Raw genomic sequence first — 14,463 nt, 5'->3', positions numbered from 1 at the left:
CTGGTACGCTGCAAAATGATAATCAAAGTTAAGGAAAGCTTTTGATTTATTTATTTATTTTTTTTGTAATAAATATTATGTGGGAATACATGGCATTAGTTGGGCATGCATGAGTGTACCCTGTGATGGACGTGTGCCCTCTCTAGCGTTGTTTATTCTCAAAGCTGCTGGGATAGGTTATGGCCACCCTAAACAAACTGGAACATATAAAGAAGTAATGAATTGATAATATGACATACCTTGAAAAGAAGTAGAATAACAATATGTGTTTCTTTTGTGTTTATACCACATAAAGTATCAGAATGGATCTGTAACTTCCTTTAGCACTTCTGTTAACTTGTATTACAAAACATATTAACCTTATGTTTAAATGTTATCTCTTTTTTTTTTTTTTTTTTTTTAAACAGTTTTGAGTCAACACGAGAAACCGGTCAAATGTCACTTATCTATTGTTATCAGCAAAAGCAGATTGCAGTTTAATATTAATGTGCTACAGTAATTCTAAGCCAAAGATAGTGTTCATGTTGAACTTTTTTTTTTAAACGCTCATTAAACTGGCTTTGTGTGCACACCAGTTTAGTCCTGTATATCTGCTTTTGCACAATCACATTTAAGAAAGTTTAAGCACACATTTAATACCTTGGAATGTTTGGAAATTTCATATGAAATAATAGATGCTGTCATTTGTAAAACAGAATGGACATTGCTTAGAGTTTTAGTTTTAATTTGGAATACTTTGTTGTAGTAAATTGTTTTTTCTTTTAACTTTGATTTTTCTTATTATGTAATTTACCTCAATTAACCAGAAAATCATACCCACCAAAAAGCACTGTAATTCATGTTGTGATCACAATAAGAAGATATTTACTGATTAATCTGGCAGTTGCTAAAATAGCAAAAAGTATGTAATATCACTGTGCATTTTTAATTTCTAAAAAGTTTAAAAGCAATATAGATGCTGTGTAAAGGCTTTTTATTTAACAAGTTTTTGATTTCATGGTTTCTTTGCAGTTCATACATTACATAGAGTACTACATCTTATTCAGATGAGTAGCTGTAATAATAATAGACCTATCTAGAGTGAATGATTTCATATCATGTAACCACTAAGATACTAAAATATCATAATGATTAGAAATGTTCTGCATGTTCAGTTAGTTGAGGAAAGCATTGGTAAATGTGTGATAGATTCCAAAAAAATGAATTGTTCCTAATAAAGTGAATTAATTTGTGTTAATTTAAGAACATAATTGGAAATCATTTCTCCATTATGTTATTCCAAGGGGTCAGATTCTTTCAGCTGTGCAAAAATAAGATGCATTTGAAGCAGCAGAGTGGAAGGTGCAATAGCTGATTTTCATTAAGCAGTGGAAGACGTTCAGGGTTTTTAGAGAAACAGGGATTATTTTGATCCCAAGATGATCTGAGAAAATTTTTTTGATTGTTGGAGACATTCATAAATCTTGTGACAAAGAGAACTAGGTGCTTGAAGGAATCTGTCACAAGGAGGAATTTGACCTAGATATGTTTTGGAAAGTCTGAATTGACAGAGAAGTGTGTCAGTGTGTACAATTTTTAGTTCTGTTAAATCATGCTGTTTAAAGACTGAAGGAGAATGTATTTCATCGAGGGCTGACTTTAATTCTTTATATGAAAATTTAGTTCAACGGTCCTGTTTCCAGTAATATCAGAATATCTAGAAGTAAATTCTTATATATTGATATAGGTTTGAAATTAATATCCATGTCTTTGTTATAATAAAAAGTATACTTTTTTACAGGATAGTAAAGGAAGTTTATAAAAATGTATCCAAGCTTCTTTCAAGAAAGTGTCTAACCTGCTTGCAGTTCAATATATTGATGAAGAGTTATTTATAGTGTAATAATAAGTATTATAATTATTAGTTCAAATGAAGCAAGTTATTTTGTAAATGTACAAATCGCTGAGAGATGCCAAGCACATTTAAAGTTGAGCAAAATAAAACTTTTTTTTAATCTGGGCTGCTACATCTTTACAAAAAATGTTAAAGAAGCACACAAGTTCAAAGTGATGCTTATTTGCAAAAAAAGTATAACAACTACTTTGGGTTACATTTGGCTTTAACTATACATTATGTGCTGCATTTATTTCTGTTCATGACTGCCACCCATCTGTTTTATGAACAGAATTATGGGGCCAGAGCCTGCCCCAGCAGCTGTGACTACAAAGACGAAAACAGTATGTGGCACCAGTATATTTTTAAGTCATCAAATTCAAAGCACAGAAAAAAATTAAATTATAACTTCTCTAGCTATAAGTTACTAGTTCTTCGTTTCATTTTACAAATGAGTCTATAAATAATAGGATTGCTAAACCTGCATTTCAGCTGTGTTTAAGAGGAGGACTAAGATGATGTGTCAAAAGTTTGAGTGTCTGCACTTTTAATAAAATGGTCCTGAGATGCAGGAGTGACACTGGGTTTTGGATAACATATTACTGCAGCATTCAGATGGCTTAATTCTCTTGCTTTTGTTCTTGTTTACTTCTGGCTATTTTATATAATATACCATATAATATTTATTGAATCACTTATGATGTTTTACTTCCTCTTCTAAAGAAACTTCGTCAAGACATCCTTCTCATGAAGCCATATTTTATAACTTGCAAAGAAGCTATGGAGGCCAGACTGTTACTTCAGGTATGATAGTATTAAATGAAAGAATTCAATTTTTTTTTCTTGCTTAACATCACCACCTTGTGGTCATTTTATTGGTATTCCCTTCATCTAGCAGTAAAATCTTTATTTCAATATAGCATCCTTCACAGGCACTACTGTTTTGTTTTTATGTGGGAAAGACACATATGCATGACTTAATGTGCTCTGTGCAGACCTGAAGGAATGTGTTTTGGAAAACCAGACAGCCATTTAACCTCCACCTGATATTTTTAAGATGGTTACTGTGATCTCTTGCAAAATGTCATTGACACTTTAAGGCATATTTGATTTTAAACATTTAAAAAAAAGATATACAGTGTTGTGTAATGGAATGTGTTATGAATTATGATTTGATTTAAATTTCTAAAATTTAATGTTTTTAAATGCTATGACTCCATACTTATGATTTGAGGCAATATTGTCAGTTACCATGTGCAGTTTCTAACACGGGTGTTTATAGTCCTTCGTGCTGATTATTGTAATCTAATGTTGGTAGAAACAATCGTGAGGGGATATATATAAAACCGAAAGAATATAAGCAACACTTTTTGTAACATTTAATCAAATGCACACCGTGTACAACAAGGGACAGAAGAAACCCATGTGATAGTGCACTAGCTGATTATATTTAAAAACAATAACTTTATTTATAATTGCCTAAATCAAAACATAGTGTGATTGTATATACAGTAGTGTGAATTTGGAAACCAATTCTTAATGTAAATGTGCCATTCAGATGACATACATGTACACTTTGACAGTTTTCAGCTTATAGATATGCATATCTGAAAATTGCTCCAGGGGTGCTGTACAATGGCTGACCCTGCGCTTTGACCTCCAAAGGTCATGTGAAAATACAATTTCTCCTTGGGGATTAATAAAGTATTTCAATCAAAAAATCAGAAATGGTCACTTTCACACTAAGGTCTAAGAATGCAAAAATAAAATAAGATTAGGTAATTGACTCAATGCTTGACAAATCCTATCCTAAATTGTGCTTTGAAACTGCCTTTGGTATTATTATCTTTCATCTGACATGGTCAAAAGGCTGCTTGTTTACAAGTGCAGCAGTTTGTATGCAGTTATCATTCATTTCTTTCTTTTTTAGCTTGCTTTTTAAACATTATGACGAACCATTATCAGCCTGTCTCAATTCAGCCTACCCAGCGTCTAACTTTTGTGAAGTGGGAAAGCACAAGTTTTAAAATTAAATAAGGCTCCATAATGTCTCTACTGAAGATATACCTAAGAAGGAGTGGCATGCTACAGCATTTATAAGAGTGTTTAGCATTTTAGTATTTCTTAGCCACAGTCATACCCATGGAGTGAGTTGAAACACTGAGGATTAAGATGAGCAGGGCAGAGATGCAGTAAAGAACAGGAGTTTACCGAATTTAGTATTTGGGTCTCATGAACACCGGTGTCTTCCAAGATCAGATTAACAGTTGGTTTGACAAATTTGATTTGAAAAAACTTCACAGTAATATTTTTTTGCTTTATTGTAGAATTAAATGTTTATAGGCATTCAAATAATTAGTGTAAATGCATAATAAAGTATAACTCTCTCTTAGCTGCAGGACCGCCAGCATTTTGTGGAGAATGACGAAATGTATTCTCTACAGGATCTGATCGATATTTATAGTGGCCGCCTAAGTTGCTCTTTAACAGAAATCCACACAACATTTGCAAAGCACATCAAACTGGATTGTGAGGTAAGATTGCACAGTGGCGTTTTCCTATACTCTTTTCCTCTAAAAATTACAGCATCGGATTAGATGTACAACCCTATTCCCAATTACAATATGGATATAAGAGATACTTTTATTTTTCTGTTTTTCTTAGCTTGCATCTCAAGTGTCCGTATCTGCAAAAACCTCTCATTTTAATTACTCACTGTAGAGTGGTCCAGTAAGGAAAAGTTAACCAATTTCTTCTAAAATGTGTGGATCAAATTTTTTTTTCTTGCAAAACCTATACTGAAAGAGACTGTTGCACTGTTTTGTAATGTAAATGTTATTAAGACCTAACATACAACTGTAAACAAAGTCATCTACTTGTTCTAGAAGTGTCAAGCCAAGGGGTTTGTTTGTGAATTGTGCAAGGAAGGAGACATCTTATTTCCTTTTGACAGCCACACATCAGTGTGCAAGGACTGTTCTGCAGTCTTCCACAGGTCAGTAGAGAAGCATATTTTAACATTTTCTTTCGCTGTTCAATCTTACAAAATAATTTTTAACATACCATATGTACAATATACTACTGTCCCTAACAGCCACAATTCTATACAAGGACAGACAAATTAAAAACTGTTACATACACAAGAGATTGAGGTGTAATGTTTAATTTATAAAGTGCTAAAATGTTACCTTTTTATTTCTGGCACTTATTTCTGTGCATATATATTAACTTTAGAATTTTTATTTAGTATTTACAAATGTAATTAACTAAAATGCAAAATATGCTTACATTTTTTATAATACTAGTTTTTTTTGTTCTCTTCCTTAATTTCATGTGAGCATAAAAACTGGGAAAATTATCTGAAAGTATCACAAAATGTATCCACGTCCCTAAATTTAAAGGCCCTGAAATAGGTCTCATGACATAATTTAACAAAATGTTATAAAACGTGTTGCAGTTATTTCCTTGTAAGTAACTAAATCAGGCCAGTACCATTGGTGGTAGTGTGATTATCTTCTATGGTAATACAGTAGTTTTTCATGCTATATCTGAATTTTGCGTTTTATAAATGGATGCATTTTAACTATAAATATTTTATTTAAAGGATTTATAATGCTGTTTTTTGCTTCCAGAGACTGTTACTATGACAACTCTACCACTTGCCCAAAATGTGCAAGGATGTCGGAACGCAAGCAAACTGTGCCTGATGTTTGTGAGAAGTGAGAAGTTAATACCACCATTTGATCTCTTCAGCAGTAGTGACTTGTAACAGATGTCAGATACAGTAGGTCTGAGAACACGATAGACAATAAATTTGAGACTTTTTACATTTAGTAAATTATTAGTATAAATATTACTGCAGGGTCCAAGATTGATGTGATGTTTGCACGTAGCGAACTCCATCTCCACTTTGAAAGACAATATTTTATGAAAATTAAACCTGTGATTATTTATTTTTCCCTAATTTTGTTTTGTTACTTGCCTTGTATTAAAACCGCATGGCATTTAATGTTAAATTTATACAATTTTTTTAGTACACTTGGTTATGTTAACCTTTTTGACAGTAAACTGAAAAGACACTTTATTTGGAGATGAATTCAATTTTGAGAAGACCTGAGTTCTATTTTGAAGTATTTATGAACAGCTAAAGCATTCCCTTTATGAAAACTGACTATACACTGAATATACCATTTAAGTTCAAACTAGTATTTAGTGTAAAAGTACACATTGTTGTGTTAAATGTAGGAAAAGGTTTATCACATTTAAAAGTCTCAAATGGTTGACAGCAAAATGAATATTTAAGAGGCTGAAATTGCAGTATAACCATGCAGCTGGTGCAAAGAACACTACAAATGCAGTTGGGTAATTTTCCTATAGTGTGAAAAAAAGGCAGTTGCTTTTTTGTGTAGAAAAGATAAATCTCATGCAAAATAACTGAAACAATGTTAAAAAATGATCTGGCTGCAGTAATATTCAATTTTTGTCAAATCACAGATATATATGTGTTTAGATCAGCTATAGGACCCACAGTGCATTGCTGCCTTTTGCTACCAAATTAATCTTTGGCTTCTTCTGACCATAAATTGGTTTGAGGATTTTAAAGTATATACCTCTGTGAAGATCAATGTTTCAAAAACCTGCTTTATATTAAATTCATCCAATTTAATTGTGCTTTAAAAAAATCACTTTTGTCATAAGAGATCAATACAGCACATACATGCTATCACACTGATTTGCCTTTTTCCCAAAAATTGAATGACCTAATTAAAATGTATAGTTAATCTAATATACTAATTATGTCCATATTTAAACAGTTATTTATGACAGTAACAAATGCTTGAGCCTGCTATAATATTTAGCACCCTGATAATTAACCATTACCTCAGGAAGCAATCAAATGATATTAGCTGTTAGGCTGCACTTTTATTTAATGCTATCCTATCAGCTTAATTATTGCACAGAAAACTACATTTAGCTTAGATGTGTTGCACTTTACTTAGGAAACGGGTTAAAAGCAATGATTTAAAAGAACAATAAAATAAACACCTGTCTCCTGAAAAGTATTGTTCTCAGTGTGTTAGCCATGATATATTTGTCATCTTCAGATGATGGGAATATCTTAAATGTTCATGTACAGAATAGATCATGTGTACCTCAATTATTTAAATGAAAATGTGCATGTCCCAATGTTAAAATTTATTCTAGCCTCAAAGGAAACACAAACCTAAAAATGTGTTTTGTGTGTGTGTTTTTTTTAATATGATACAATAATCATTATAACTAGAATTATTTACTATTTGAACTATCGTAAAATCTATCCAAACCTAGATACACAAAAGGCATGCTTTACCTAAGGGTAACTATACTGTATTTTTTGTTTATAAATGCAGATTTAATACACTGTTCAAAGTGTTACATGGAGTTATTTTTTATTCCACTTCTACATTGGTATGCTATGTATAATGCCCATAATATACATATACATAGTGAAATAAATGCAACTGTGCAATTGTTTTCGATAATGTGTGAATTGTTCATTTGAAATAAAGTTGTATTTTATGCTTGTGAATGTATTTGTGTTAAATTTTGACAGTCATCCATGTACTGTAAGGCGCTGTGCATGAATAAAATACAAATGAAACTGCTCTGTGCTGTTGATTACAATTGAGTGTTGAATTTAAAACTGAGCACTTGACACTTTGTTATCCTGGATTCAAGATTATAAACTCAGTTTTATGTCACAATGGTGGTAACTTTGGTGGGTCATTTAATTATAAAATGTCATGGCCCTGTTTTTAGTTTTTTTAATCTGTTACTTCTAATTAAAGTTACGTAGTGTTTTTTATAATCTGGATTAACTCTTACCATCTTAAATTAAAGAGCACATTATACATTCACTTGCTTGGAACTGTTTTGTTATAAATGATTACAATGAAAAAAAATAACAAGATAGTATGTTTTATGTTGCTTATAAATATACACATATTTGAAAACATCACATTGGGGAGATGCTTGAATATTTAAAAAAATGTCATCACACCACATACTGATTTATAGTAAACAGTCTTGCACATCCTCAGTTTGCTTTTTAGTTGTGCATTTTTGAAAATTAAGATAATTAGGTGGAACAATTTGTAATAATTTCTAACAGTGACACTAAAATACACTTTCTCATGAATAATATGAATTTTGACAATAATGGAAGTTTAAAGAAGAATTAAAAGAAACAAATTCCAGGAGAGAGTCTCAAAACATTTAAGAAAAATACCCAGAAAAATGAAGGTATAATGCTGATGACACAACCATCATAAGCCTGATCACTAACAATGACGAGACAACTCACAGAGAAGAGGTTTGTTTGCTGACAAAGTGGTGCTAGTATAACAGTCTCACCTTTAATATCAGCAAAACTAAGAAGCTGACCAAAGGCGTCAGAAAGTATACAGCAGAATCCACTAACACAGGGGTGGGCAATGTCGGTCCTGGAGAGCCGCAGTATGTGCAGGTTTTTGTTCCAACCCAGTTCCTTAACGAGAACTCAATTATTGCTGACGAAGCACATATTGCTTAAGTGACATTTTGATGCTTCATTTTAGTGGTCTCGCTTGTTAAGGTTCTCCAACCTTAATTGCTTATTTCAATCTTAAACTGCTGCATTCAGTGTTTTAATTGCTCCTTATTGGCAATAAGATGTAAAAGACAAAGCAGCCAGCAGTTCTCCAGCTAGCTTTTTTCCAATTACATCTGTGTGTGTTCATCATGCACTGTTTGATTTAATAAAACACTTAATAGAAAAATGTGACAGACTAAAAATGATCTATTTTAGGCTTTCAATCATTTGGATGATATCCTTGGGAAGGAAAAAAATCTACTATATAAGAGCCTTACATTGCACAGACTAACAAGCCATAAAATGAAATAAGGTCTGAGATTGGCAGTGATTGGTTTCTAATTAAGCAATTTGGTTGGAATGAAAACCTGTAGCCACTGCGGCTCACCAGGACTGACATTTCCTACCCCTGCACTAACATCTACATCTGTGGCGATGCTGTTGAAAGAGTGAGCAGCTTTAAATGTCTTGGATTGACTATAACTGACAAACTAAAGTGGGAACAACACATTTCTGTTAAAAAGTCTCACTAATGCCACTATAGATGTCGAAGGACAGATCGCATTTCTCCAACTGTTTTCACTAACTTCTACAGGTGCACATTGGAGTCCATACTTGCATCCTGTGTATAGCACCTGCTCAATTCGAGAGCATCAGGCACTGCAGTGGGTAGTGAAGATGGCACAGAGTATTACCAGTACCTAGCTGGAGATATACAACAAGAGTTGCTTTAGATAGGCAAATGACATAATTAAAGACCTCAGCCATCCTGGTTAGTCACTTTTCTTACCCCTCCTTTCAGGTATACAGTACAGAAACTTTGGCACTTGACCGGTTTTCATACACATGTCCATATGTTATAATAACAAGTACTGTGACATAAAAACACTGAGTGGGTTAATGGGTGTGAATATAACATAGTAAATTAAAAGACCAGAGGGCATCAGGATGTTGAAGTGCCAAGGTGCCAATTTGATTTGGGGGGGGGGGGGAATGGAGAAACGAGGCAATGAACTGTAATCCTCAAAATACAAGCTTTCTTATATTTGCAAAGTAAAGTTCTGTCCTTTTTCAGAATTAGGGTCCAAAAGGGGCACATTTTTATATAATATATATATTAGAGGGGCAGACGTGATGTGATAGTACACCTGAAAATTTGTGTTCTGGTCCAGGGAAAAGCAAACAGGAGAATGTGTCGTCCAACTATCATTCCCTCAAAACCAGCAAGCCACTTTTTCTGCTTGCATCTATGACACACACAGAGGATATATATATATATATATAATATATATATTATATATATATATATATATAATATATATATTATATATATATATATATATCTATAATAATAAAAGGCAAAGCCCTCACTGACTGACTGACTCACTCACTCACTGACTGACTCACTCATCACTAATTCTCCAACTTCCCGTGTAGGTGGAAGGCTGAAATTTGGCAGGCTCATTCCTTACAGCTTACTTACAAAAGTTAGGCAGGTTTCATTTCGAAATTCAAAGCGTAATGGTCATAACGAACATATTTTTTGTCCATACACTGTAATGGAGGAGGCGGAGTCACGTATCGCGTCATCACGCCTCCTACGTAATCACGTGAACTAAAAACAAGGAAGACATTTACAGCACGAGTCACACGCGGGAACGAAGGTAAATGACGTTAGTTTTTGACTGTCTTTTAATACTGTGTAAGCATACATATTAACACATGTGCAATTAAACGTGTGCATTTACGGGGTGATTTCTCAGGCTTAAAAGCTCACCTTTTATCAAACGCGGGAAGAAAGGTAACTGACGTTGTTCACTGTCTTTTAATACTGTGTAACCATACATATTAACACATGTCCAATTAAACGTGTGCATTTACGGGGTGATTTCTCAGGCTTAAAAGCTCGCCTTTTACTAAAAAGGTAAATGCAAAACTATTTTCAATCAGTTTATTGAAACGCTCCCGTTAAGGATTGCAATAACATATTCGCGAGATAAAAGAACGAAGTAGGGGGAAATGGAGGAACAGCCGCAAACAGCGAAGAGCAAAAAATTAATTAAACAATTGAGAACGGAGCGAGTTAAGCATACAAGCATGTTCATAAGGGAAACAAAGCACGGTGTAAAACGTAAGTTTAAATTAAGTTTATAGAAACGCTCCCGCTGCGGATTGCAATAACATATTCGCGAGATAAAAGTTTAATGAGAAGACACGAGGTATAAACGAACCACACGCCGTGGCGCAATGTTAGGGGCAACAGTTTCAACCATTCTATGATCTGCTTCTCGCAACTGAAAGACGGCACATGGCGGATGTTAGCCGACTTGCTGACCGCAACGTTAGGGGCTTCAACTATGGCGCTGACGCCACATCTCAGTGCCAACACTATGCAGACTGTACTTAAAAGACACGCCCTCCTCACTGGACAGTTAAAAACACCAATCAAACTAACGATGACATCAAGTATTACCCAATCAAAAGTAGGAAAGGAGGCATCTTCATAAAATGCGTGTAGGATGATTTGCATGAGACGCTGCTTTAAAAAAAAAATGATAAAAAAAATACGGGATAAATCCCGTCCAGTATTGATTCAAAACGGGACGCGCAATTTCATTCTCAAACGCGGCACGATTCCGTATTTTAAAGGACGGGTGGCAACCCTACAGTGCCAGGTAACCACCCATACAATCAGATTGTGATTCAGACTAGGAATGCAATGAATGTAATTACCCCGATCTACATACAAGGCGAAAGTCTTGCAACATTCAAAGATGATGGTTTGGGATAAGTACACCATACAACATAAAAGAGCTTATGAAGCCTTGAACCGAAAAAAGCAAGATCTCAGAGATCGTAAAAAAAAAAATAGGAGGTAATGTCGTTTTACTTGCTGTAGATTTTAGTCAAACATTACCAGTTATTCCACGAGGGAGACCAGCAGATGAACTCAACGCGTGTTTAAAATCCATGCTTCTCCCACGCTCGGTTATATGTCGTGTGTTCTCGGGTAGGTGCACCAAAAAATGTATACATTTAAGCATGTAATGGGCAAACAAAAAATGAGGTATACCCGAAGGCACTGCAGTAGTACTTAATGTAACTTTACTTCTTAAATGTTAATGTTTTACTGTTTAATAATTTATACGCTTCTTATATGTTGTTCAAATTCTTTTATCAAAATACCACTGACAGCGCAATGCACGATAACATGGAGTGAATACACCATACGCATCCGCCCACGGCCGCCCTGCTGTGCGCAGATAGGAGTTGATTCTACAATAAAATAAAATAAAGATAAAAAGAGTAAAACAATCATCACCCATAAAGCGGATAGTAGACGTGACGTACTATATGTGTACCACATTTCAAGTGTATAGGTGAAACGGTTTGCGAGCTACAGGTCATTTAAAATCCTGGACAGACACACAAATTGCCACGGTAGCAAATTACAGAAGAAGATTTTACTGTTTAATAATTTATATTTATATGAAATGTGCTTCTTATATATTACTTCATATTCTCATATGATAATGATGTTAATGTTTATATTGATTTCTGTGTTATTAAAACTGCATGTATGTGTGTATATGTATATATATATATATATATATATATACTAGCAAAATACCCGCGCTTCGCAGCGGAGAAGTAGTGTGTTAAAGAGGTTATGAAAAAAAAAGGAAACATTTTAAATATAACGTAACATGATTGTCAATGAAAGCCCGTTTCAGTCAGTAAGTCTTATGTGTGTGTTTATGTATGTGTGTATATATATGTAGATGTGTATATGTTGATATGTATATATATGTATATGTATATAAATGTTTATGTGTGTGTGTATATTATATATATAATATATATATATATATATATATATAAAAGACAGCAACAGTTATAACAATGACAACACAATTACATTGACAATCATGTTACGTTATTTTTAAAATGTTTCCTTTTTTTTTCATTACCTCTTTAACACACTACTTCTCCGCTGCGAAGCGCGGGTATTTTGCTAGTATATATATATATATATATATATATATATATATATATTGATTGATTGAAGTGTCACTCAAGATGCAGATCATGCCAGCTGCTGATTGAGCAAAGAGGAGGAAAATAAACTATATTTGTTTCCCATTGTATCACCGTTTTAAGAGGGGGTTTTGAAGGAGCGACCACGTTCATCCCCCTTCTTCACAACACGAGTGGCAGAGACGTAAAGTGGCTTACATTTATATAATTATATATATTGTGGGAAAATCCAGAGAAAACAAGTCAAAAGACAAGAAAAAGGTTTGGGGACCGTCCCCATATATTGCCCTAAGACAATATATGAAAAAAAAAAAAACAGATCAAAAGTCTTCAAGATTGAAAATACAATTGACAGTTTTACTTTGTGAAAATGATCGTTTAAATACAGACAGGATTATGGGAAAAGGAAATGGTTGGCATGAAGTGAAATTATGAACAGGAACTGGAAGTAACGTCATTGAAGTTGGAAGTGATGTTGTTGACGATGGCCAGAAGTGACATAGTCGCGGTCATTTTGATACCCGGAAGTGGAGGCCATTATTTTTCTTTGCGTTTTCTGTAGAAAGAAGTAATCTAGGTAAGTACCATGTGACACCCATATCTCGTGATAGTTCACTCACCTTTAGGCTCTTTGACTGCCTCCTAATCGCACGTGTGTGACATGACCCCCCCCTCAGCCCAGACTCATCGGGTCGGGCGACCTGCACGGAGAGGTCGTGGACACGGGAGAGAGCATCCGCATTGGCCTGTAAGGAACCTCTTCGATAAATGACACTAAAACGATAAGGTTGTAAATCCAAAAACCACCTAGTGACGCGTGGATTCGACTCCCAATGAAGGGACATCCACTGTAAAGCGGCATGATCCATCACCAGAGTGAACTCATGCCCCAATAGATAGTACCTTAAGGACGTAATAGTTTCCGGCTGAGGTACATAACGGGGTGTTCAGCACCGTCGGTGCATTGGCTCAGCACGTCACCCAATGCTGTGGCCGATGCGTCGGTCTGGAGGATGAAAGGAAGAGAAAAGTTAGGAGATCTCAAAACAGGTGCTGAAGTAAGGGCCAACTTTAAGTCACCGAATGCTTTATCAGCCGAATTATCCCATACCACTTTTAAAGGTGCACGTTTCTTTGTGAGACTAGATAAGGGCACAGCAATTTCGAAGAAATGAGGTACAAAATGGCGATAGTAACCTGCCAACTCCAAAAAAGCTTGAACTTGCCTCTTATTGATCGGACGGGGCCAATTAATGATGGCATCTACTTTATTGCATTGTGGTTTAACAGTACCTCCGCCCACCAGGTAGCCTAAATATTTGGCTTCACATAACCCAAAATAACATTTCTTCGGATTAATACGAAGCCCTGCTAACGCTAGTGTGGAGAGAACAGTTTTAACCTGCACTACATGATCCTTCCATGTGCCGGAATAAATGATTACATCATCCAGGTAGGCGGCACTAAATGAATTGTGGGGCCATAGCAGTGTGTCTAACAGACGTTGGAATGTAGCTGGTGCCCCGTGCAAACCAAAAGGAAGAACCCTATACTGCCAATGTCCACTTGGGGTACTAAATGCGTTTTTTTCTTTAGCGGAGGCCGCTAAAGGAATTTGCCAATACCCTTTCGTCATGTCAAGAGTAGTTAGGAATTGTGCGTTCCCCAGTCGATCAGGAAAATCATCCACTCACGGCATGGGATACTCATCAAACTTAGAGACCTGATTAAGACGACGGAAGTCGTTGCCAAACCTCCACAACCCATCAGGCTTAGGAACTAGGACAATTGGACTAGACCAAGGGCTATAGCTTTCTTCAATAACCCCCAATTCTAGCATTCGCCTAATTTCCAACTTCTGCTTTCTTTGCCTCCCGGGAGCCTATAGGGTTTCTCTCTGACAATTACTCCAGGGTCGGTAATGCTGTCATGAACAATCAGC

General features: G+C 35.0%; 1 protein-coding gene across 3 annotated transcripts in view; it reads left to right on the top strand.

Moving 5' to 3' along the window:
* Positions 1 to 7,517, top strand: part of def8 (differentially expressed in FDCP 8 homolog) — a 41,110-nt gene extending 33,593 nt beyond the window's left edge. For all 3 annotated transcript variants that reach the window (XM_028809848.2, XM_028809849.2, XM_028809850.2), the window contains 4 exons: positions 2,597 to 2,677; positions 4,267 to 4,407; positions 4,759 to 4,868; positions 5,506 to 7,517. In XM_028809848.2, coding sequence (XP_028665681.1) covers positions 2,597 to 2,677; positions 4,267 to 4,407; positions 4,759 to 4,868; positions 5,506 to 5,596 — 423 coding nt within the window. In that variant the 3' untranslated portion in view covers positions 5,597 to 7,517. The remainder of the gene's footprint in view (positions 1 to 2,596; positions 2,678 to 4,266; positions 4,408 to 4,758; positions 4,869 to 5,505) is intronic.
* The last annotated feature ends 6,946 nt before the right edge of the window (positions 7,518 to 14,463 follow it).

This window comes from Erpetoichthys calabaricus, chromosome 9 (assembly GCF_900747795.2).
Source record: "Erpetoichthys calabaricus chromosome 9, fErpCal1.3, whole genome shotgun sequence".
NCBI lineage: Eukaryota > Metazoa > Chordata > Cladistia > Polypteriformes > Polypteridae > Erpetoichthys > Erpetoichthys calabaricus.
This window is presented reverse-complemented; position numbering and strand designations above follow the sequence as displayed.